The sequence below is a fragment of the Corvus cornix genome, chromosome Z, assembly GCF_000738735.6.
Source record: "Corvus cornix cornix isolate S_Up_H32 chromosome Z, ASM73873v5, whole genome shotgun sequence".
NCBI classification, from domain to species: Eukaryota; Metazoa; Chordata; class Aves; order Passeriformes; family Corvidae; genus Corvus; species Corvus cornix.
The window spans coordinates 14,438,901-14,462,573 of NC_046357.1; the positions used below are offsets into that span (position 1 = coordinate 14,438,901).

Here is a 23,673-nt window from a genome sequence, read left to right on the forward strand (position 1 = left end):
CACCCATGATGGAGGGATTCCTCACCCACCACTGAGGAGAGGGAACAGTCATGGGTGAGGGGTGCCAACCCTATTGCTGGGGAGAGGTTTCACCCACTACTGACGAGAGTGGAAACCTTTTGGCTGACAGATCCCAAACTCATCACTGAGGAGAAGGGATACCCGCTGCTGAGTGATCCCAACCACAACACTGAGGAGAGGGGACACCCACTGCTGAGGGGTCTTTCACCCGCTGCTGGGGAGAGGGACGCTCACCTTTGAGGGCTCCTTGACCCATCACTGAGGAGAGGGGACACCCATGGCTGAAGGGACTGAGGAGCCGACTGGGATCCCCCGCCCCCTGCTCCACCGCATGTCCCGGCGGGGGACTGGGGTTGGGTAGGGACACCCCCGTGGGGAGTCCCGGATTCGAGTCCCGCGTCGGGCGGCTCACCTGGCCGGACCGTGCCGGCCGGCAGACTTGGCTCCAGCCCCTATAAAAGGTAACGGAGGCGTGGAGTCAGAGCCGCCGCCTCTCCCCCGCCCGCTCTCACTTACGTGCGGCCGGGCGGGCGGGCAGGCACGGAGCCGCCGTCCCGCACCCGCGCACTTGCCGGAGATGAACCGCGCCGCCCCGCTGCGGGTCTCGCTCCTTCTCCCGCTCCTGCTCCTGCCCGCCCTGGGCCGTGCCGGCTCCGACAGCGGAGAGCGACCCAGGAACACGGCGGCGAGGAGCCCCCGCATTCCCCGGGGAAAGGTGAGCAGGGGTCCCTCGGTGCGCGGGGCTCCACGAGGCGTGGAGCACCCCGCTGCTGCCTTTGGGGTCCCCGTGCACGAGGCGCCTCGGAGCTTAGTTAGGGATGGCCGGTGCCTGAGCACCCTGATGCGTGCAGCACCCCGATACTGAGTTTGGGGTCTCTGATACATGGGGTACCTTGATGTGCAGAGTTCCCTCTCTTGCTGAGTTGGGAATCCTTGATGAATGGAGTGCCCCAGTGCAAGGGGTGCTGGATTTGGGGTGTCTGATGTTTTGTGGAGAGGTGTCCCCACTGCCAGGGAGTTCTCCCCTTGCTTGGTTTGGGGGCAGGGGGGCTGCTCTACCTCCTGCTGCACCCCTGTTAGGGCTCCATGTGCGCCCCAGGGTGAAATGCCCCTGTGGATATGTGTTCCCCCAGCATCGCCCAGCTGCGGGCGCTGCACCCCCCAGCACGTCCCTGCCTTTGTCCCTGCTCCCGCCAACTCCCGTGCGGCTCGACTGGCCCGACCCCTGCCCAGGGGCTGGGCCCTCGCTTTGTCCGCAGCCCTTTTCCCTCACTGGGACCCGCTTGCATCAGACTGAGGGGGTCAGGACTTCCTGAGATGGGGGTACAAGGGTTGTGCACCAAGCAGTCCCTGCTTGCTCCCGCGGACCGCCCGGAGCTTCCAACCCTGCACCCTGGCGCGGTGAATGATGGGCCGGTCCCCTTTACCCTGCGGCGTGTCGGCTGGGCTGCCCTGCATCCACCTGGTCCCCCCGCGGCCCGCCAAGAGCGGGGTCTGGTCCTGCTGCAGAGTTGGAGGGGGGCTGCTCCACTGCTGACGATGGGGGACGGGGGACGTGACAGAACGCAGGACTGCAGGGTTGTGTGCCCCTCCTCCTCTCCGTGAGATGTCTTGCTGGTGGTATGGGGGCTTTCAGAGTTAGAGGTTCAGGGGAAAAGTCCTGGGTCTTTGGTCTTGGTCCCTTTTCTGATTGGAGGCTACGGCACTGCCACGGCTCTGCGGGGATTTTGGGGGAGTGCTGTGGATTTTCTCACCTGGGAATGAGTGCTGCACTGGGATGTTGCTGTCCCTGGCTATGCACCTTGTCCCCTCTTTGCCCACAGGTTTGTTTCCTGGGCTCAGCCTCATAGCGCGTCCTTGGTTTTGCCTTTGGTAAAGAGTTGTCCTGACCTGTGCCAGGGCAGCTGCCCTGTGGTAAGGACTGGGAATAGTTTGGTGCCAGGAGCTGCTTTTGTTATTGCAATGAATCACTTTTCTTACCACTCTTGCCGGGCTGAGCACTGGACAGAGATGGGGATGCAGACGGTTCTTGCCACAGACATTAAGTAACCCAGGCCACACGGTGAGGGGGTGTTGGGTGTCCAGCATACCGGTGTGCTGCGCTGGCCAAGGGGCTGGACACTGCGTGAGGTTTGGGAGGGGTGGGTGGGAGGACTGGGATGGAGAAGGGGAAAGGAGGTGGCCAGGAGGTCGGTAGGGAACAGGCAAGTTAGCCCATGCTATACCAGTGTTAACGGCTGAAGATCTGGATGGAATCCCATGGGAAGCAGGTCATGGCTGGAACCCTCCAAGGCTCCTGCCAGGTGCCAAGAGCTGCGTGTCTCAGCACCTCTGCTGGGTGATGAGATGGTTCCCTCTTGCTTGAGGCTTATGCATGAGGTAGGGCTGGTGGCCCCCCAGCCCTGGGTACTCAGCACATGCTTGGGGATTTGCCGTGAGGTTGGTCCCTGAGAAGACTCTGCTTGCCCAAGGACCTGAGTCCTGTGCTAAGTGTGTCTTTGGGAGACAGTAACTCTCTCTCCCTATTTCCTCTCCCTGCCATTCAGATGTGTCTTGCTCTCAGTGTCCTCTTCTTGGTCATTCCCCCATGTCCTCTTCTTCCAGGAGAACCTATTTTTCTTGCTTAATACTCCTTTTTCATGTCTCTCCCCAGCTCCAAGCACTGATCTGTCCTCTGGGATTTCCCCATTTTTATCCCTTTTGCTGGGATGGCCCTTTCTCTGCAGCACTCTGGTTGTTTCCTGCTTCCCCATCACCTACTGGGGCAGCTGGGTTCAGAAGGAGCAGGAATGTGCCTTGGAGTAAAGCCTGCCTTATGTCTTCCTCCATGCAAACCCTCGCCCCTCTTGGGGGAGATGGTAGAGTCTTGGGCTCCACAGCCCAAAGAGAACAGGATCTCCACAGCCTCAGGAGAACAAAGAACAATCCCTGCAGCGACCTGTGCTACCAGTGGCACATTAAAAGCTGATCCCAAAGATTTGCAGTGGGTCAGAGTTTATAAACACAGAGGGGCTTTAATGCAGCCAGGCTTGGGAGGGATCAGTGCCCCCATGGGCAGCACATGGGGTGGTGTCCTGGGCTGAAAGTACATGGGCACAGCTGCACGGGGGTGTGTCTGGAGGGAGAAACCAGGGAGGAGGTGGGGCTGGAACGACACAGCCCTTCCATACACATGCCTCCTGTGGGGCTTGGCAGAAGGATGCTCAGGTTATGCACCCCCCTGCCCAGACCCTCTGCCTGTGCCATGACTGGAGAGCTGGCTTTGGGCAGCATGAGCACAGTCCAGGTACCATGATCAGGTTATTGCTTTCAAGGGATGTGGTGTTTGGATATGTTTTGTAGGCTGGGACCCAGCTGCTGTGGCTGGTTCCTACTCTGGGACCTGCACTCTGTGCATCTCTGCATGTTCTGGTACTTCCTGGCTTACTGGCCCTTGGGAACAACACCCCACTTACCCTCTTTTCTGGGCCATGAGCTCCACTGATCTCTCCATAGCCTGGGACTGACCCATAGACAGGGCACAGAAAGGTGGTCCTGGTCTGGCATCTGCAAGCTGAACTCATCCCATGGGACTTTGACACTGGTATAGCTCAGGATTGGCTCCCAGCAGGAAGAGGAGGCTCTGGCAGCATGCCAGCACTCCCCGTGGCTGAGCACTGGGCACTGTGTGCCTGGCCAATAAGAGAGCAGGATGGGAAAGCCTGAAGTGAGCCCGCTGTCCTGCCTGCCACACACGTGCCATCCAAACTTCTGGAGCTCAAGCTCACAGCAGTGGCTGTGTTGCTGTCAGGCAGCATCCACTCTGTGAGCAGCACATGTGTTTCAGGGTTGTCAGGTACCCTGCAGCAGCCTCAGACTGCACAGAGCCTAAAATATGAAAAACTCAGGATGGGAGGTGCAGACGTGTAGGGCAAACCCTCTGATCCCCTTCCTTATTGTCTGGCTCTGCTGAAGGTTGCCTCCTGGTCTGTGCAAACGATTCTGAGTCCTTTGGGTGCACAGTCCATCCCTGTGTGCCCTTGGTGAGGTCTCCTGGGAGCAGCCTGCTGCATCAGTGCCTTTCCTATGAGTGATTCACAGCATCCAGTGGTTGAGCTGGCTCCTCACGCTGCCAAAAGCTGCTCCTACCCTTCCTCCCTGGCTGCAGGACATGCGGAGCAGCACGCTGGTAATGGCAGCGTCTGCCTGAACTCGGCAGGAAAGTGTTGTTGGATGGTGTTGGATATCAAGGAGGGAAGGGAGCTGGCACTTGCAGCAAAGCCTGTATCCCAGAATGGGAGGGCTGAGTGGGAGCAAAGAACAGCGGGAGAAAGCACAAAGGGAGGGTGTAAAGGGGGGAAACTCGTGGGAAACTTGGCTGGACAGCGGGCTGCTGGGGAAAGGCGGGCGGCAGGCAGTACTCAGGTGAACCGGGGGGCTCTGCGCGGCTGAGCACGGAGGCGTTCTCGCCTGCAAGGGCAGGCAGCTCCTGTCAGCACCCTACTGTGTTTTCCCGCAGGAACCCCTGCAAGGAACCCTCTTCTTCCGCGTTATCTCCCGGTGTGCGTATCGTATCACCAGGGCTGTTTCCCTCCACGTTTTCGGGAGCGCTTTGCAGTCCCTGCCGAGGCAGTGGGTGCTCAGAGGTAAGGCAGGGCATGCAGAGAGCTGCAGCATCCGCTGCCGAGGTTCTTTTGTGGTGAGTGGAAGCAGTTCAGCAGAAGGGAGACCTGGCATCACACGGCTTTCCGAAGGAGAAGACGTGCTCCGGCGGGAAGTGTGGGAGGCAGACTGAATTATGCAAATCACCACTTGGGCAGGGCAGTGGGTTAATGTTCATGGCTGCGAGACTGCAAAGGCCCCCAGGTGGAAGGGATCGGAGCAGTTAGCGCAGGGCTCCTCCGAGCTGTGCCGGGGCAGGGGGGGATGCTGAGAGCCTGACCCAGCGCCCGAGCTGGGCTCGCCTCGGCGCTCTCCTGCAGCGCTCGGTGCGGGCGCCACGGGGGCCCAACCCTGCACGGCTGCGCTCGAGGGATGCCTGCCCGAGGGGGCTGTGCCATCACTGCACCCAGAACCACGGGGTGGGAAAACACACCCACGGGGGCTTCTGTGGGTGGATAAGAGCTCATGGGTCCTTCTGGGTTTGATGCCAACACATCCCTGGGGAAGTCTGTTGTGTTGGGGTGGATTGAACTGGTTCCTCGGTGCAGCTGCAGCCTTCGGGGTGTCCAAAGCTGCCGAGCTGAGCTGGCAGGGGGCTGCAAGGAGGGTCCAGAGCCCCCTCAGCTGTGGGAATAGATGTGTGCTGGGAGATGTGGGAAGCTGAGGTAATTGGCACAGTGCTGACACAGCAGGGCAGGTGTCAGCACAGGGCTATTGCTCAACCGGTGATATGATGTTTGAGCTGCTTTCTGTCAAGGCAGAGTCCCTGGAGGTGAGCAAAAAGTGGGGTGTTGGGGCGGGCTGTGCCAGTTGAGGCATGTGCAGTGAACTGAGGTACCGTGTGCCAGCCCTGGGGTGCTGTGCCTCACCTGTGCCAGGACTGCCCCAAAGAGAGTGTTCCTTTGTGCAGATAGTGCCCAAAGGGGTAGGAGAGTGGGAGCAGAGTGGGAAAAGACATATGGTGTTTCCAGAGGAGGGTCTATCGTCTCTAAATTTTGATGCACAGTCAGTGTCTGGGCAGCAGGAATCCTTTGTGTGAGCAAGGTGGGCCGGATAAATGGATCTCAGCTTGCTGTAGCAGAGCTGGGTGCATGCCTGGGCAGTACCATGCAAGCAGGCATGGAGAGGGCACTGCAGTCTGTCCTGGGGCACGTGTCCTGGTGCATGCAGCTGTGGCTTGCACAGTCCTCTGCTTGCTGCTCCTTCTTTCTTTGCCTTTGGGAATACCCAAGAGATCCCTGAGCATTGCTCCTGAGCGTCAGTAATTCGACAGAGGTGAGTCACCAGTCATATTGGAGGGAGCCCTGAGATCTGTTCCCATCTCTGCAACACACAGTGCCCCTAAACACCCTCCAGCCCTTCCCAGCCCAGTTTGGCTGTGGTCATCCACTCCCCCGAGCAGCAGATGCTCCAAAACCCCCAGCACTGCCCGTGCCTGGATCCTTGCTGAGTGGAGGGCAGGATCCTGCTGGGCTTAGGGCCTCGCATGGGACATCTGGGCCTGGGAAAGCTTGCCTCTTCCTTTCTCACCCCTGAGCTGGAATCCACTCCTATTAATAGCAAGTGGGTGTCGATAGCTCTTGTCAGCAGTAGGGATCGGGGCTGGAGCAGCTCCTGCTGAGACCCTCCAGCATCCTGGTGAGGCTGGCAGGCAGATGGCCCCACCAAGGGACAGAGATGATATTGGGGCTCAACTGTACCTCTTAAATGCTCCTCCATGTCATTGCTGCTGTATGAATGCCCCCCTTTGCCCCAAACCTGCCCCAGTCTGGCACTCTCTGCTCCTGCACTCATGGTCTGAGAAGTGCCAACAGCCTGTCTGCAGTGACAAGCTTGCTGGTAAGGACAAGTCAGGAGGAGCCCATGAATTACATATTGTGCCCGTCAGAGCAGGCACATAATCCTTTTGTGCCATGTTTCCCTGCTTGGGGCAATCTGAGCCCCACATCCCTTTGTCTGGAGCTGGTTGTTTAGAAGGGCTGGTGACAGCCAAGGTGTTTGTTCGGGGGCATCTGAGAAGAGGTTCTGGTGCCCTCCTAAGGCTAGCTCCAGTGATGTGCCAGGAACCTGGGCATTGCTGACAGCTCTGGAGGAGAGTGACAGTGCAAGGGCCAGCCCGTTGAGTACTGGGTACTCTCAGGACCTTCCCAGGAGGGCTTTGCCCCCTCTAGATCTGCACAGTGGCATACCACCAGCTGTGGGAAACTCAGGTCACATCTTGCCCTGCTGTGGTCACTGTGTGACCCATGGGTGACACAAGAAGAGCAGAGGTCCCGGCATAGGATCCCCCATTCTCCCTCCCACTTTTCCTAAGGAAAGGGTTTTGCATGGTAAGACCTTACGCAGCTCTGTGTGGGTATTTGGGTGGTCATATGAGTTACAGCTGGGGACAGGAGCTGAGCATTTTGCCTGGCACTTTTTCCTGTGAAAGCACATCCCCACTGCAGGGGCACTCGCTGATGTAAAGAGAAGGTTTTGATGCTCCTTTTCTTCCTCTGCTCCCAGTCCCAGGCAGCTTTCCCAGGTGGGAGGAGGGTGTCTGCATGGTGCAGTGCATCTTGCTGCCCAAACTCCTCGTGGAGTGTGGGAGCTGCACTTGTGAAGTGCCTTGTCTTGGGGCAGTGGGAAGCTTTGGCTGCTCTGGAGCAGCTGCTGGTACAGCTGCTCAGTGATGGAAGCCAATACCTCTGATTTTTCCTTTTTAAGGACAATGCCAAAATGTTAGCCCTGGCGTTTTCCCTCTGACCGACAACTGCAGGGGACCCGGCTATGCTCTGAGGAGGCAGTACCCTCTGGGAACATGCCCTTTGTTGGGACAGAGGGAGAAGTGGGAAAGCAAAGGCGGGGAGGGGGATGGATGGAAGGCAGTGGGAGCGCAAAGGCCTGCTGCCTGGCAGAGACGTGTTTGCTGACAACCTTTCCCTTCCATTCATGTGGTTTTCTCTTTTCTTTTTTTTCAAGGCCACAGCCACTGGAGCTATGAAGGTAAATACCCTGCAGTTACTTCTGCTTTTTTCCTACTACCCAGCAGATCCTGGGCTTGAGCCAGCCATGGTTAATGATTACAGGGCTTCTGTGCGCACTCCACGACTCACCCTTCCCTCCTGCCTGACCCTGACACAGTGCCCGCACTCAGGCATGGATGGGCTGAAGAGCCAGGTGTTGCTCTGATTTCACCAGGAAGCAGCAGCTCCAACGAGGGCTTTCCTAGCCCCTGGCTGTGGGGGGATGCCCCCCTGGGAAGGGCTCCTCCCTGAATAAGAGCTCCCCTGACCCTGTGGGAAGCCAAGTGGGGGAAAGGGCTGCACTCCCCAGGCTGGACTTGCAGTCCGTGCTGGGACTTTGACCAGCCCAGGGATTAGCTTGTCTTCACTTCTGCCCTCTGTCACCCTCCCTCCCCATCCCGCCTGGCCCTGCCCTCGCATCAAGGCTTGGGGGGCCTCTCCACAGCACCCATGATGGGCATCACCACAGTGCTGTGACAGATACACCCCTTACCACTGCACCATCACCCTGAGGTTTGGCTCAGCTGCTAAAGCCCAGCTCCATATTTACAGGTGTCCTGCAAGGGGCTGGCCTGGGGACAAGCCTGGGTTTGCACTGGCCCATGACATGCTAGAAGCAGACCTCTGCAGTGCAAAGGGAGGTTTCTGGGGCATCAGCCGTGCTTATCCCAGCTGTGGCACTGGGGAGAGGTGTCCATTTCAGTGGCCAACTGAGCCATGTGAGCTGGCCCTTTGTCACAGAGCCCAGGAGCACTGTGCTACCTTGCTCAAGCAGCAGCAGGGGCGATACCTGCCAGAGGCCAGGCTGTTCAAGGCAGCAAGTATGTGATGAGCTGCAGGGCAGCAGCTCCTCAGCTTGCCAAGTCCACTTGTAAATGATCTTCTTGCACTCTTCCTAAACACCCCAAAAATAGACTTTCCTGGCAGCTCACCATGCTCCGAGACCTTTCCTGATACAGCTGCATTCAGTCACATGTTGGCATAAAGCTGCTCCCAAGCTAACTTCATGGAAGCTAACCTTATGTGCATGGCTAATTCCCTGGCCAGTGCCTGTCCCCTTCCCCAGTACCCCCAAACCTTCTTTCTGGAGGTGTCCTCATCCTGGCACTCTCACTGACAGTTCCTCCCTTCCTTCTTGCACCAGACCTAAAGCACTGGAGTACGGACTACTCGGACTGCGGGGGCACCAAGCAGTCGCCCATCAATGTTGACACAGCTCAGGCCACCTTCAGTCCTGACCTGCGGCCAATCCAGCTCTCTGGCTACAGCCTGCCTGCCAACAAGCAGCTCAAGCTCAAGAACAATGGGCACACAGGTAGGGGCAAAGGCACCTGCAGGGGCTGGAGCACAAACAGAAGACACTCAGACTCTCCCAGCAGGACCAGGCTTCTCTGACACCCTTCCCCTGGGCTCTGGGAAGGAAATAGTCTTGCAGGCTGCAGCCCTGTTGCCTTCTAGGCCAAAACGGGAGCAACAGTCTGTAGAAATTTCGCAGGTCCATGTGTTTTCTTGGACAAAGTGAGAAGCCCCGAGATGTCCAGAGCCTTTGGGAGCTGGCTTCAGAAATTTTTTAACTCCACATTTTCTTTAAAAATGTGTTCTGGTATTTCCGATGCAGGTTTTCAGCCACTGCTTCCTCCCCTGCATTTCACTTTCAAAGGACTCATCAGTTGCTGGATGTGGCTTAACCTTTAAGCTACCTACATCTGTCTTTTAGGGCACAGCTTTGACCACCTTACTTTGTTTGTACTTAAGGATTCTATCTCAAGACCTTAAAACTTTTTTGTAGGTCTTTTGTTTCCCTTCTCCAGTATCAGATGGTTTTTGTAAAATTCTGGACACAACTTATTCATGTTATTTTAGTATCAGCCTCAGTATGCCAGATACGGACAAAAACCACTTCTTTCCAGAGCTGAGGATGGTTGGACCTGGTTGCTACCAGCTTTTTCTCGGAGGAAGCAGAACGTGTTGTGCACACTGGTGTCTGCCAGTCCCCAGGCTAAGAAAAGGTTATGGAGAAAGGGACTTAAGAACTTGCTGACAGTGTGATAAGGCACCTCCTTGCCCTGGTAGCCAACGAGATGGAGCTGACCTGTGTATACAGCAAACTTGACAGGTCAGACTTGCTGTGTATGGCCAGATCAGCTGCTTGGTGCATGCACAGAGCTCTATATTGTGGCCTCCTGCCCTAATGTGCCTGCAGAGTTAAACTAGTTGAGCTCAGTAGTTGCTATTTTAGACACCCAGGAATCTGGTGTTGCTTGGTGTTTAGGAAAGCAGTGAGAGCATTTTCATTGGGGAGGGGGGAAGTACTTTCTCACATGCTTTTAAGATGCCTTTTTTTATTGTGGCAACCACTGGTCTGCTTTATGAAGATCCATAAATAAATAAAAAGTTGCAAGTCCAGTAAGATATTTGTACAGTTACTCATTTTGGTAACAAGGTATTTATGCTATACAAGCATTTTTGAGGGCCTGAAAATGACTCAGGTAGTTAGGAGAAGGAAAACAATAGTTTAGCTGTACAAAAGAAGTATAAAAGCAGATAAATTCATAGGGAGGGAACAGTTTCTCACTTCCTGTATTTGAGTTTTCTATCTCTGAACCCAGTGGCAAGGAAGCCGAGATGGCCAATGACTCATCACAGCCCTGTTACGTGGTTAATCCCGAATCTGTGCCCTAGCTTGGCAATGTTACTAAGGCACACTTCATCTAAAAAGGGAAAAGGGAAAGAACTTACATTAAAAATTAGGAAAAGGTGCTTAAAAGGATAGGACAACCTCTCTCAGGGTCGAGGGATGCTCCTGATATTTTTGCCACATGTCCGGGTAACTCAGTTTTAGATTTGCCACATTGCTGCCTAAGTCCGAAACAGCTGGATAAACCACATTAAAGAAAAATCAATGTATGAATTTATGGTGTCCAAAGAAGCAAAAATTTTAGCTCTAAGTGCTTTCAAAATATTTAATGCTTCTATGCCACTAGTTCCAGTGCTGTCGTACACTTACAGGCTGCTTTATTTGAAAGGTCCCAGCTTGCCAAGAGTTGCAGCTCTCTGTCCAACTGCCCTGCTCTCACAGATATCCACCACTCTGCCAGTATCTTTCTCTATGAATTTTGTCCATGGTCTCTTTATATTATTCTCACTTACTCAATAAATTGTTGGATAACATTTGGCTAGGAGCTGACCCTGGGAGTCTTTGCGGAGGGGGTCTTCACTTTCCAGCATTTTCACAGTAGCTGTTTTTGAAGCTGATGTATTTACTGCAGGTTCCTGCAACCTTAAGTCAAAAGTTGAACCCTGGCACGTTGGCAGGCTTGCCCACAGCCTCAAGAGAGATGGAAAGCAAGGTTTTCTGTTACAACCAGTTTCTAGAAACCCAGGCTGACTGTTTCCCTTGAGACATCTCCTTTGCGTACCTGTGGAAAAGACTGGGTTTATGTTGACTTACTGACGTCTTCCTTCTGCCTCCGCAGTTGTCCTTGATCTGCCTGAGTCCCTGGCCCTCACTGGTGGCTATGCCCAGCAGTACCGAGCTGTGCAGCTGCACCTGCACTGGGGCTCCCCACTGGGACCTGGCTCAGAGCACACCATCAATGGGCGACGCTTTCCTGCTGAGGTAAGGAGCCCTCATGGTGCTGGATGCATCTTTTCCCTTGTGGTGCTGGGCAGGGAATGGATGCTTCTCACCCATGGCTCTGGTTGTCACTGGATGTAGGCTGTAACCCCTGGCCAGGATCCTGGGCAGCTCTGCAGCAGTGGTGTTCAGTGTAGGAGGCTACATTTTGATGCTGAGCCAGGCACATGTGAAGCCTGGTCCTGGGCTGATGGAGCAGGAGCTGTGGCAGCTCCCAGGCTGTGGAAGCTAGCTTCCCTGGAAGCTGTGAGCCTGCTTTGGGAGCTACAGGGACTGTTTACTCTGTACACACTGTCCTCTTGCTCTGCCAGCTCCCATATGGTTTTATCCCTCCTTCTCTAGCTGCTGTCATCAAACTGAGCCTGGCTCTGCAGTATGAGCCACTGCTATGCAGGACAGAGTGCTGGTTTGCTGTTCCCGACCAGGAAAGTTTCTGCAGGCAGACCTTCATGCTGGCTGCTTTGCAGCAGCAGATTTTCTTGGTCCCGCCAGTATTTTCCCTTCCCTACAGGGGTACTCGTCACATCTGCATGTCTCTTACAGCCCTTGCATCAGCAGGCTGTAGCCCTGTGGGATTGAGCATCTCCCAGTGGTGCCCATCCAGGACTGGGATTACGTGTTTCCCTTCCAGATCCATGTGGTCCACTACAACACGAAGTACGACAGCTTTACAGAGGCAATGGTTCACCCAGATGGCCTGGCTGTACTGGGAGCCTTTCTGGAGGTGAGTTCCGTGGATCAGCAGGGGGAGGATAGGACTAGGGTGGGCAGAGTTGGACACAGTTTTGGGGACTGGCAGAGGTGCAAATGCACCTTGAAAGAAGGGGAGAGAAAGGGCAGAATGAAGCGGTCACCGGGATAGGGTACCTCTCTCAAGGGGCGATACCTCCTTGCTGGCACTGCCATCACCATCTTGTCTCCCTTTGGCCCCTGTCCTTGCCATTACAGTGGGGTTTCTTTGTTGCAGGTTGGGCACGGGGAGAACCAGTACTACCATGAAATACTAAAGCATCTGTTCGAAATCCAGGAAGTGGGTAAGGCCCTGTCCCACTAGTGCTTTGTCTCAGGGGCTGCAGCCCAGCAGAGAAGCCTGCTGCTCAGCAGAGCAAGGCTGCAGCAGGCAGCCCACCTGCTTTCCCCTGCCTCCCAGGCAAACCAACTGCTCTTCCTCCAGTGGCTGCAGTGGCACATACAGTGCCAGACTGCCCATGATCTTTATGCTGTTGTCCTCCAAGGAATTTGTACCAGTCTCACTCCCATTATGTTTCCTCTCCCAGGACAGGAAACATTGGTGCCTGGATTCAACATTGCAGGTCTGCTGCCTGCCAACCTGAAACTCTACTTCCACTATAATGGCTCTCTGACCACCCCTCCCTGCTACCAGACAGTCAAATGGACAATCTTCAACCAGACCATGCTGCTTTCTCATAACCAGGTCTGTGTGGGCAACAAGCTCCGCACTGGGTCTTTCCCAGCCTGTCCCAGTAAGCTGATGCAGGTGCCCTGTGCCAGTGCTCTGCAGCTCATCCGGCCCCCAAAGGCAGGATGATGCTATTCTGTTCACACTGTTCTCCTTCCAGATGTCAATGCTGGTTTCAAGCCTGGGAACCGATGATGACAAGCTTTTGCAAAGCAACTACCGGCCAGTGCAGAACCTGCATGGGCGACGGGTGCTGGCGAGTTTCCAGACCACCCCTTTGGTGAAGCATGCTCCTGGTAAGGAGTGTGTGACTGTGCCCAGGCTGCTCCCAGCTGCAGGGATGCAGTGATGGGGCGAGCACCAGGAGTCAGTGCTTTGCTGTCTCTTACAGAAACACAGCATCTGCATGGGTTAGATGTGCCCGGCAAGTGATGTGTGGCAGCACTGGTCTTAGGGTCCCACTCTCTTTCATTTCTGCACTTCTTTCATGCTCCCTGGGGAAGATTGATTTCTAGGAACTTATAGTCTTGCAGGCATAACAGTAGCAGGACTAGGGAATGCATGGTCAAGAGCAAACAGGCAGGTCCTAGCACAATTCAATCCCAAATGCAATAGACAAATTCAGTAGGAGCTGCCAGAGGTACAAGCCTGCAGTGAACACCCCTCCTCCAAATCCTGCAGGAAGGGCAGTGCTGGGGACCCTTCCTGAAAGCTGCGCTCTGCCAGTGGGGCCTCACAGCCGTGCTGGCGAGGCACACAGTCCCCTGCCTGAGAGATCCCTGTCTGCCCACCCTTTATTTCTCCTTGAAGGTCTTTCTTGCATTGGTGATTTCCAGGCATGAGTAGAAATCACTATTAATCCTCAGGTGTGACTATCGCTCTGCATCACTGAATTTTTTGCCCATTGCTTCTCCCTGAGGTCACTGGGGTTTTTCTGTTCAACATCCTGTTCCTTTTCTGTTCTGATGGCATTTCCTACACCTTTTGTGAAGGTGACTAATAGGAACAGCACAGGGTTGGTCCCAGGCCTCTGGGCAATGCCTCAATAACCACACACTGTGGTGCAAGGCACTTCCCTCACCGTCCCACCTGCAGCCTGCTTGCTAATGGCTGTAGGCTTTTAATCACTGTGGTCTTCGGCCTGGCCAGCTCTTTCCCATGTGGCACTGCATCAAATACTTCACTGAAGCCGGGAGAGATAAAATCTAATGCATTTTCTTTGTCTAGAACATCACTTATCAAAGAAGGATATCGGGTTAGGCTGGCATGCTCTATCTTTGGTAAACCTGTTAGATACTTTATCATATTTTCCATTTACCTCCAAGCCTTTCTTTTACTATTTTCTTGCAGAAGCTGTTCCAAAGCCTCCCAGTGCTGGGGCAAGGGGGGAGTTGCCCAGCTCTATTTTTTTTTTTTCATTTTTTGCTATTTCTATACAAAACTCCCAACTGAAACAAAGCCCCAAGTCTCTTGTTCCTGAAGTGCCAGGAGAATGCCCCAGTACTCCTGGATGAGGTCATTGGTCCCCCGCCTTGTGTGCACAGGATTGTTGGGGGTTTCTCCCCACGTCAGTGCTGACTGCCTGCTTTAGCCCTGGGGCTGCTGAGCACTGAGATGGGGTGCTGTGGGGTCACATCTTGTTTTGCTTGTAGTTGCACCTTCTGTGCCCACTCTTGTTGATCTTTTTTCCAGTCACCACCAGTTTGGGATAACCACTCCTGCCCCCAGCTGCCGGGTGGAGGTGGCAGCTTTCCTGCAGCAGCCATGTAGCTGGATAGAGCCTGCAGATAGTGCCACTGTGCGTAACACCCGAGCCGTGTACAGATGATAATGCAGCTCTTTAAAAGCCATGTTTTTATGCTGGGTAAACATTTGTCCAGCACAGCTCCTTCCCAGCATGTAGGGTCACCAAGCCATCCCCATGCCAGGTGCCCTACCTGTAGTGTGTGGCTGCCTCTTCTCTGGGAGCTGCTGACCATCTCACTCCAGGCAACTGCTCCCCCAGTTTCTGCTTGCTGGGCTCATCCCATGTGCCTCTCTGGGGTCTCCTGTGGGGTCCAGTGCAGTCATGGGGTGCTGAAGTGCTCAGAACCCTGACTGCTTCCTAGGCTGTGGCAGCAGCAGTGGGGGGAGTTTCTGGCTGGGCTCAGCAAAGCTCAGGTGTGGGCTGTGGTTCAGGGATCCATTTTTTTCCCTTTTCCTCCCTTTTCCTCACGCTTCTGCCAGAGTGTCAGGGCTGGGCTTCCTGCAGCAAGATGCTGTGAGCTGCTGGGGATGTGGCAGGCAGCTCTCCCCTGCTCATGGGTGATGGGGAGCCTTGAGGGGAGCCCTACTTTGGGAGAGGGGTCTGAAGGCCTGCAGGCTTGAGATTTCCCTCTCCAAACACTTCAAAGGCAACTTCCTGACTGTGTTGTCTCTCATTACAGGTAGCGATGATTCAGCAACAGCAGGTAGGTGAGGGTCTGGCACGAAGCAGGGGAAGGAGGGCACGGGGTGTACCTGCTTGGGAATTGGGGTCCTGTGGAAGCCATGTGCTGAGCTGGGAGCAGGCAGCCAGTGGGTTTGTAGGGCTGCTCCGGCATCCATGCTGCTGGTTCTCATCCGCTGGTCTTTGTCTCCTTTGCAGAAGGACACTCCAGCTCATTTCATGCAGGTAAATGTGCTTAGCCAAGGCTGCTCCTTTGTGTCCCCTCTGCCCCCGGGCTACCAGCCTGCTCCTTGCCTCCTCTTACTCATCCAACAGTCGAAGGGAACCATCCCCAGAGTAACACACCTGTGCTTGGCTTGCAGGAGACGTGCTAGCCGTGCTCTTTGGGGTGCTCTTTGCTGTCACAGCACTGGCCTTTCTGCTGTACATCTACAAGCACCGCAGCCAGAACACACGGTGAGCAAGGGAGAGATGCAGGAGGACAGGGCTTGGAGGCAGAAGGGTCCAGGGCATGAGAATGGGGTTTAATGGTGGTTTCAGGCAACAAGACCCCGTGCCTGGTCTAACACTCCCCCCTTCCTTCTTTCCCCAACAGGCTGGACTCGCCAACCAAATCCAAGGTCATCTACACGGCAGCCAGCACTGAGAACACCGCATAAACTCCACACCTCTGTGGCAGTCCCAGCCCCACAGGCTCAGCCTGCCACCCCACCTCCCCTCACTCCCATCCCAGGTCAAGGAAGACCAGTGCTCCAGCATCCCTTGGCTGCACAAGCTGCCCACATGCACTGTTTGTCTAGGGGCAGCATTTGGTCCCAATAGATATTTTTGTTATAAAAAAGGTTAAAAGTATTAAAAAAAAAAGTAAAATCCTACCATGGCACCAGCTGTCTCTGCTGTCTTTGTGAGAAGCCGTGGGGCAAGAAAGAGCGCCCTGGTGCAGCTGGACCCACAGCGGAGAGGGGTGTGCAGGGACCCCTTCCCAAACAGCAAAGACAGCATCAGCCTCTGTGCACCGGGCAGAGCTCCAGAGTAAGCAGCAAAAGGCTTCTTGTACAGCCCAGCCCTGCCCTCCATCACTCTGGGACTTCTTCCTCCTCTTATTTGTGCAAAGCATTGGAAAAACATAGCTTGGTAGGACTAAGAAAGGCAGAGCTGAAGGTGGCAGAGCCACTGCTTGCTTGCTGGCCAGCCCCCACCCAGCTCACCCCCAGCTTTATCATAGCTAGATTAGCCAGAACAACCCTAGATCCATGGCTACCTCCCACCTTTCATGATGGCTTCTGTGGAGCTGGAGCCAAGTCCCAGGAAGCTTTATGGCCATGGCAAAACCAGGAGAAACTGGCCCTGTCTGGGAGAGGAGAGGAACCTGCAGGTCTCCAGCCCTCAGCAGCCTCCAGGCAAATGGAGCCTGCAACTGCCAGACCATCCCCCTCCAATCATATCAGCACAGGCCACTGCCACCACTGCTTGTACCCTCCCCACAAGGGCAGTGCTGATGGCCACACACACCCCCACTTGTCTGTGGTACTTAATTTTATTGATATAAAAGCCCACTGTGGATAAAACTGCCTTTTCAGCCCAATGGCAGTTTCTCCCTCCCAGCCCTGTGGCACAGAACCAGGGCTGGTACCCGCCTGAAAATCCCCAAGAACAGGAGAGGGCAATGATCCATTGGAATGGTCCCTTGAACCCCCTCCCAAATCTGTGCCGGCAACAGCTGTGGCATTGCATCTCCTCCCAAGCCCTCCACCACCCTCCATGTCCACTGGGTCTTTTGCATACTGTCTTTTTCCCTCTTCTCCTCCCATCCTGCAAGCTGTCAGTACCCGTGGGTCCCCCAGCACCATCCTGCTGCACCAGGATGCCGGCTCACTGCGCTACTGCAGGGCAGTGCCAGGGCCATGGCTTCTGGGGCAGCAGGACTGGGCAGAGAGGTGGAGAAAGGAGCACTACAGCAGTCAGCCACGACCCAGGGCACGGCAGCACTTTGCAAAGCCCCTTCCTCCACCCTGCAGCGAGGAGGCAACGCAGGCCCCCTGCCCTGGCATGGGGGGCATCACATCTGTGGCAGCGGGGGGAGAAGCGATGGGTTTCTTTGGGCTCAAGCCTCCGGCAGTCACAGGCAGGCTAACTAGGGCTGAGCTCACAGCAGGGCCAGCAAAGTTGGGTCCCCCAAAACTGAGGTGTTTTATGGGGACTCCCAAAGGGGCGTTGGAGTGAGCCAGTCTCAGCCACACCGGTCGGCTGGCTGCCACAGCTGGACCCCAGCGCCTGCCCCACCAGGGCTGGCCAGGGTCCCCCAGTCCAGGAGAAAAGATATTGCAAAGAAGGTGATGGCCGATCCTGCCGCCAGGATAGGAGGGGAGGGGAGGGGTGGCTGGGGACTGGAACATCCTGCAGGGCCTCAGGATCCTGGCTGGGGGCTGGCTCCACTCCGTAAACCTGCAGGAACCAAGAAGAGAAGTGGTGAGTTTTCACCAAACTCTTTACCCCACTTCTCCTAGGAGAAGCAACAACCTAACCATGGCCTCAAAAACTCCCTGCTCCTCTAAAGTGGGAGACGAGGGGATGACACCCTTGTTTGAGCCACAGAGAAAACCTCTCGCCACCCCAGCACTGGTCCTGGTACCCCATGAGACCCAAAGTGTTCCCCCACGCCCTTTTTGCAGCGGTACTTACAGAGCAGGAAGCGCCGCAGGTTCTGCGCAGATCCCCCCGAGAGCAGGTACGCCCAGGCAGCGGCAGCAGCCATCAGCAGGTAGGAGGGCACCAGGCTGCCCACGTACAGGGGGTTGCAAAACGACTGCGGGAAGAGGCACAAGGAGAGAAGGGTGAGCAGGCAGGAGAGGACAGGAACAGGATGTGTGGCAGTGTCACCACCTCAGTGAATGGAGTGGGACAGGTGGCACCAACCCCAGGATTTGGTTTGTTAAGGACCAGCTGCTTCACTAGTGCCAAAGGCTGTTTCACCCCAGCATGGGACCAGTACTCTGAATACAGGTCCCAGTGCAGAGCCCTACTCCCAGTTACTCACCGACCCCGAAACAGTGAGATGCATGATAACGACCGCTGCGATCTCCCACCAGCGCCGGTGCTCGCAGCCATGAAAGAAGAGGATCCCCCAGAAGGTGTGAAGGAAAATCAGCACCATGGTCATAAAAGCTGCAGGGAGAAGTGGAGGTGTCACCAGGGAATCACCCACCTCACCTGGCCTGCAGGCCTGGGGAAGGGATGGAGATGAGTCAGTAAAGGGGGGATAGAGAAACAGCATGGCTGGACTGGGAGGTGCTGGGTCAGACTTTGATTGTGGGAGACATGAAAAGAAGAGCAGGGAGAGTCACAGGGAACAGCAAGAAGGGCTTGTCACAGAGAGATGTAACAAGGGACTATAAGGAGCTCAGGTGGGTCAGGGTGCAGCATGGGCAAGACAATGTAAGAGGGAAAACTCCAGCGCCTCATCTGCTGCCTCTCTGGTGGGGCAGAGATGTGAGCGAAGGGTGCCACTTACTCACCTGAGGTCAGGAAATACAGCTGTGAATCCCCATGGATGCCCACAGTGCCAGGCCCTAACGCGTCTGCCAGGAGATTGATCATGGAGAAGGCGCCGCTCATGAGACCAAAGCCCACGCCAGCCACTGCCATGACAGGGACACTGTTAAGCTCTGAGCCTCCCAAGGGCCACGCCATGTACCACCCAGCCAGCTTTGGCGTGAGAAATCTCTCTTTGCTCCCAGCACCATGTGCAGCCCTGCCCAGCCTCGCCCCCTGTCCTGTGCTCAGGCTGCTCTGCTCTGCACAGCACTCACCATATGCCATTTGCTGAATGGAAATGGGGGAGCAGCCGTCCTCACTGAGGGCCACCAGCCCCTCGATGGCCTTCCTGTGGGGTGAGAGCACACTGGAGCCCAGCACAGCCAAGCCACCTCCCGAGGCATGGTGCAGTATTCACTCTGCACCATGCCACCTTCCTGGCAACCTCCCCCTCCCCGAGCAACACCCACCACGGAGATCCTCCGTGTGACTGTACCACCAGACAAATCAGGCATGTGAAAATCATGTGAGGCCACACGGAAAGATTTTCCACAGAGGAATGTGGGTCCCAGCCAGCCCGGCAGAACAGGGCTGGTGTGAGCAGGACGCTGGGTGTAAGGCAAGCAGCACCCCCGCATGGAAAGCAGCCCCACTGCAGGCGTGGGAGGCTGTACCTGATCTCTGCACTTATACTGAGAAGATGTTGACAAACAATGCAGGAGGTGCAGGGAAGAGCTCGAAGAGCTAGAAAAATTCTTTCGGGGGAGAAACTGGGAGAGGAGAGGCTTCATAATTTATGCCAGCTAGAGGTGTGACAGGTAAAGAGCATGCCAGGCAGCTCCTCGGCCCGGGGAGGACAGCAGCACTTGGGACCGGAGATCCGCAAGGCAAAGGAAACGCAGTAGTTTGTGTCAGAGGCTGCTCCGTGGAGCTCTGCTACCCTCTGCCTGCCTGCCTCCGGCAGTGCCCTGCCGCAGGGAGCAGCATGGCCTGCAGACATGCTCCCCCCAGCATTCTCCCAGCTTCCAACCGGGAAGACTAGGGAGTATGAAGGACACCTCCCCATGCCTGCCTGCCCAGCCCCAGCACAGTGTCCATCCATACACAGGACAGGGTGCAGCACGTGCTTCCCTGCCAGTACAAGCCCCTGCGCTCCAAGACAATGGTATCAGGAAGGCTGGGAACTGCCAAAGCTGCAATGAGACTGTTTCCCAGCTTGGTCAGGGCACCAGATCCTCCAGAGCTTAGGGCTGCTCTGCCCCACCACCTGACACCCACTAAGGTCCACACACAGAAGCAGGTGCCACCCATGTGCTCCCAGTAAGCAGTGAGGCAGCTTCGTGCCACACTTGACATTCCCCCCAGTCCAGCAGCTCACAGACGGAATCTGGCACCACCATGGCTGGGAAGACTGTCCAGCAGTGCTGGCACAGCAGGGAGATGCCGTTACCTGAGGAGCTTGTAGTAAAGGAAGCGGAAGGCCTCCTGCAGCAGCACAGAGAACATCACCCCAAAAATCAGGAGCCCCTTCTGCAGCCGCTCATCCTGGGGGTCGCTGGCTTTCACTGCGATGAACCAGATGAGGGACGAGAGCAGCAGCGACACCAGCCAGAAGAAAGCCCTGTAAGACACAGAGCTTGCTGGCACCGGTGCTGTGCTGGAGCTGCTGCTGTGTTGGGACTGGCACCGGCAGCTGTGCCCCGGCCTTGCCCACTCTCTGACCAGCATCAGTGCCATTATGGTACCAGTGCTGGGCGGCTGGTGCCTGTACTGGTCCCACCACTGTGTTGTGCCTGCACTCCTGCTCCACTGGTCACCAGAACTGGCAGCAGTCGCCCTGTTGTGCCCGCAGCAGTACCAGCACCTGTTCCAGGCTCATATCCACGCCAGTACCAGTCCCAGTACCATATCCTTCTGGTCCCACAGTGGTACTGGTACCAGTTACCCAGATGCACACAAGCACCAGTACCACTACCAACCCTTCACTGGTACTGTATGAGTGCTGGTGTCCACAATGTGCCAATGGCTGTGACAGTAAGAGAAACAATATTTGTGCTCTTACCATGCAAGCAACAGCACCAGCATGAGTACTGGTGACTCCAGTGAGCCCACAACAGCACCAGCATGAATCCTGGTGTGTCTGCTGCACCCACGATGGTGCCTCAGCCAGTAGTCACATGCCTATCACACCCCTGATGCTACCAGCACCCTGTCACACCCATACTGGTACCAGCACTCCTGTCACGCCCATCCTGTACCAGCACCGTCACTGGTACCAGCACCCCGGTCACGACTGCAGTGATCGTGTACAGGCACTGGGACCAGCACCCCGACACATCCGTACTGGGACCAGCACCAGCAGCAGAATCAGTGCCCCCTCCACGATCGTTCTGGTAGTAGCACCGGCGCTGCTCCTAGCGCCCGGCCACGCCCACACGGCTCCCGGAGCCGATCCTGCTCCCACACCACGGCAGCACCAGAGCCCCCATCGCTGACTGACCCGGCGATGAGGATGATGATGCGGAGCGGGTCGCGGGCGATGGTGAAGATGAAGAGGCCGAACGCGGGCCCGAAGGCGATGAAGGTGCACCCGAAGAAGACGGCGAGCGTCATTTCGGCGGGAGCGGGGACACGGGACCGGGGTCGGACCCGGAGCTCGGACCGGACGGGCCCCGCGGCCCCTTCCCCCTCCGCCGCCCTTCCGGGGCCGATGACGTCACACGTGCGCGCGCCGCCGCCGCCGGAAGCAGCGTCCCGGGGCGGGCGCGGGGGGCGGGGCCAGACCCGTCAGTCACGGCGGGCGCGGGGTTGGATATCGGGAAAGGCCCGTCCGGAGCGGGCCGGACCCTGGGACAGGCTCCCCGGAGAAGGGGTCACAACGCCGGCCTGGCAGAGCTCAAGAAGCGTTTGGACAACACTCTCAGGCACACGGTGTGACTCTTGGGGTGTCCTGTGCAGGGCCAGGAGCTGGACTCGATGATCGCTGTCGGTCCCTCCCGGCTCGGCATGTCCTGGGGTCCTGTGGTCCTTTGGGGGCGCAGCTTGGCCTTGTCCCCACGGCCCCCCCACGAGTGGGGCCCTGCGCGGCCCCCCAAGAGCGGGGGCTGGGTGAAGCATGGAGGCTGTCCCACCCTCAGTGGTTCTGTGGTCCCCACACTTGGCACCTCGAGTCTAACCCCATCTCAACGAGATTGACACCGAAAAGCACTTCAGGGAACTTCCCACTTACTGATCCCCGCACCTCAACACACACCCTTTCCGCCTCCAGAAGACTTTGGACAGGAGCATTGGATGTAGAGTTCTGCATGTGCTGAACTGGCAGAAGCACCGCACCCATGCCAGTCTTGGCACACATGCAACAAGGTCAGAGGAGGCTTTTGAGGAGTCTGGGTTTCATTAACTCGTGGAAAACTGGCCCCGTTTTTAAAAGGCACAACTCACAGCAGAGCACGCCAGGGTGGAGTACAGAGGACTCTCATGAACCAGGGGAAATCCCAGGGGTGCAGCGAGATGTGGGTCCCAGCATATCCCCTCCAGCTCATGGGCTTGCCCTTGCAGCCAGCAAGTTGGTAGCTGGAAACAGGAATCACAGGATCTTTTCCACTTGTTCTGGGGACATGATTGATGTTTGGTTTGATCACCAGGGTTTACAAGGCCACATCATGCCCAAGTACAAGTGATTCCAGAGGAGGAGAGAGGGGAATAGTTTCGTCCCTACCTGAGATTTCATAGCTTCTTTGCAAAATAGCTCAGAATCAGACCACTTGGCCCAGAGGAAGTCACACTTCCCTCTGTAAGCCAGGGACATCCACTCCCAGTCCCTGTATTACTTTCAATTACGGCTCTGAGGGACCTGCCCACTTGGTCAAGAGAGCCTCTGTGAGCTTGCTCCTGGATGAGGATGGCCAGGACCCACTGAGGGGTGCAGATGAAGGCTGGGGCTTGCCAGCTGGGAGATGTGGCTCTGGTGGCTGCAACATCAAGGAGGATGGGTCACAACAGGAGGTGTCACCAGGGGCATCACCAGGCATCCTCAGCCCCACCACAACTGGATTCTGGTGATGAGTGAGTGTGCATGCAGAGGAGTGCTGGGCTGGATAGGAACAGGGACAATGCCCAGTCCAAGAAGAGACACAAGCACCTCAGGGCAGGACAGGGCACAGAACTGTGCTTGGGGTTGAAAGAAGAGGAGCTTAGGGCGCTCAGTGGTGGCAGGTGCCCAGAAAGGCTTTGGGGACACCCTGGATGTCCCCAGCCCCCTGCTCCCTCCCACCCAGACCTGATGAGCTCCCTTTCTATCCACCAGGCCTTGGCTCCAACACTTGTGTTCTTCCTGGCTCTGCTGACCATTCAGCCCAGACTGCAGCACCATGACCAGACTGAGACAGACACAGCCAAACGGATAGAAGAGTGTCAGGAATATCTGCATCATGAGATGACTTGGCTGCTGCAGGTGATTGAGGGGAAGAGGGGGACCATGGCAGCCCCACTCCATTCTGCAGTGCAGCAGCAGTGGCTGTTTTGAGGTGCTGTAGCAGCCCTGGTCCTGGTCGCTGTGGGCTGCTGGCTGGACAGGTGAAGGAAGTGTGCCTCTGCCAGCTGCAGGGAGCAGGAGAGCTCCCGCAGCAAGGAGAAGGACAGTGGCCAGGAGGAGTTCAAAGGTGCCCACCATGATCTATCTTTGTGACCACCCCATCCATCACCAATGGGAACATTTGAGCTAAGGCTGGATGGGGCTGTGAGTAACTTGATCTAGTTGAGAGCGCCCCTACTCATTGTGGCAATGGTCTTTAGAGATCCCTTCTGACCCTTCTGATCCCTTCTGTGATTCTAAAGCAGGATCTGCCCAGCACATGAAGCATGGGCCAGCATGATAGAATCAAGACCAAGATTTATCATCCCCTAAGGCAATACTAAGAAGTTCACCAAAATGATGATCCTAGCCCAGTCCACAAAGACAATAAACCTCACCATAGGGAAGACATCC

At 56.2% G+C, this 23,673-nt stretch overlaps 2 protein-coding genes across 2 annotated transcripts; one reads left to right on the forward strand and one right to left on the reverse strand.

Annotated features, from left to right (window-relative positions):
• Positions 1 to 520: 520 nt before the first annotated feature.
• CA9 (carbonic anhydrase 9) lies at positions 521 to 16,001 on the forward strand. Its single transcript, XM_039566648.1, is given in 13 exon segments — positions 521 to 682; positions 685 to 736; positions 7,624 to 7,647; positions 8,812 to 8,982; positions 11,144 to 11,286; positions 11,936 to 12,028; positions 12,272 to 12,338; positions 12,582 to 12,739; positions 12,885 to 13,020; positions 15,151 to 15,174; positions 15,351 to 15,377; positions 15,515 to 15,608; positions 15,748 to 16,001. Coding segments are annotated over 13 exon segments (1,137 nt in total). The 5' UTR covers positions 521 to 598; the 3' UTR covers positions 15,812 to 16,001.
• Positions 16,002 to 16,670: 669 nt separating this feature from the next.
• Positions 16,671 to 21,404, reverse strand: APH1A (aph-1 homolog A, gamma-secretase subunit). Its single transcript, XM_039566650.1, has 7 exons — positions 21,187 to 21,404; positions 20,137 to 20,307; positions 18,962 to 19,035; positions 18,668 to 18,790; positions 18,190 to 18,317; positions 17,835 to 17,958; positions 16,671 to 17,597 (listed from the first exon to the last, which is right to left on the reverse strand). The coding sequence occupies exons 1-7, from the start codon at positions 21,297 to 21,299 to the stop codon at positions 17,560 to 17,562; spliced, it is 771 nt and encodes a 256-aa protein (XP_039422584.1). The 5' UTR covers positions 21,300 to 21,404; the 3' UTR covers positions 16,671 to 17,559.
• Between the last annotated feature and the right edge of the window lie 2,269 nt (positions 21,405 to 23,673).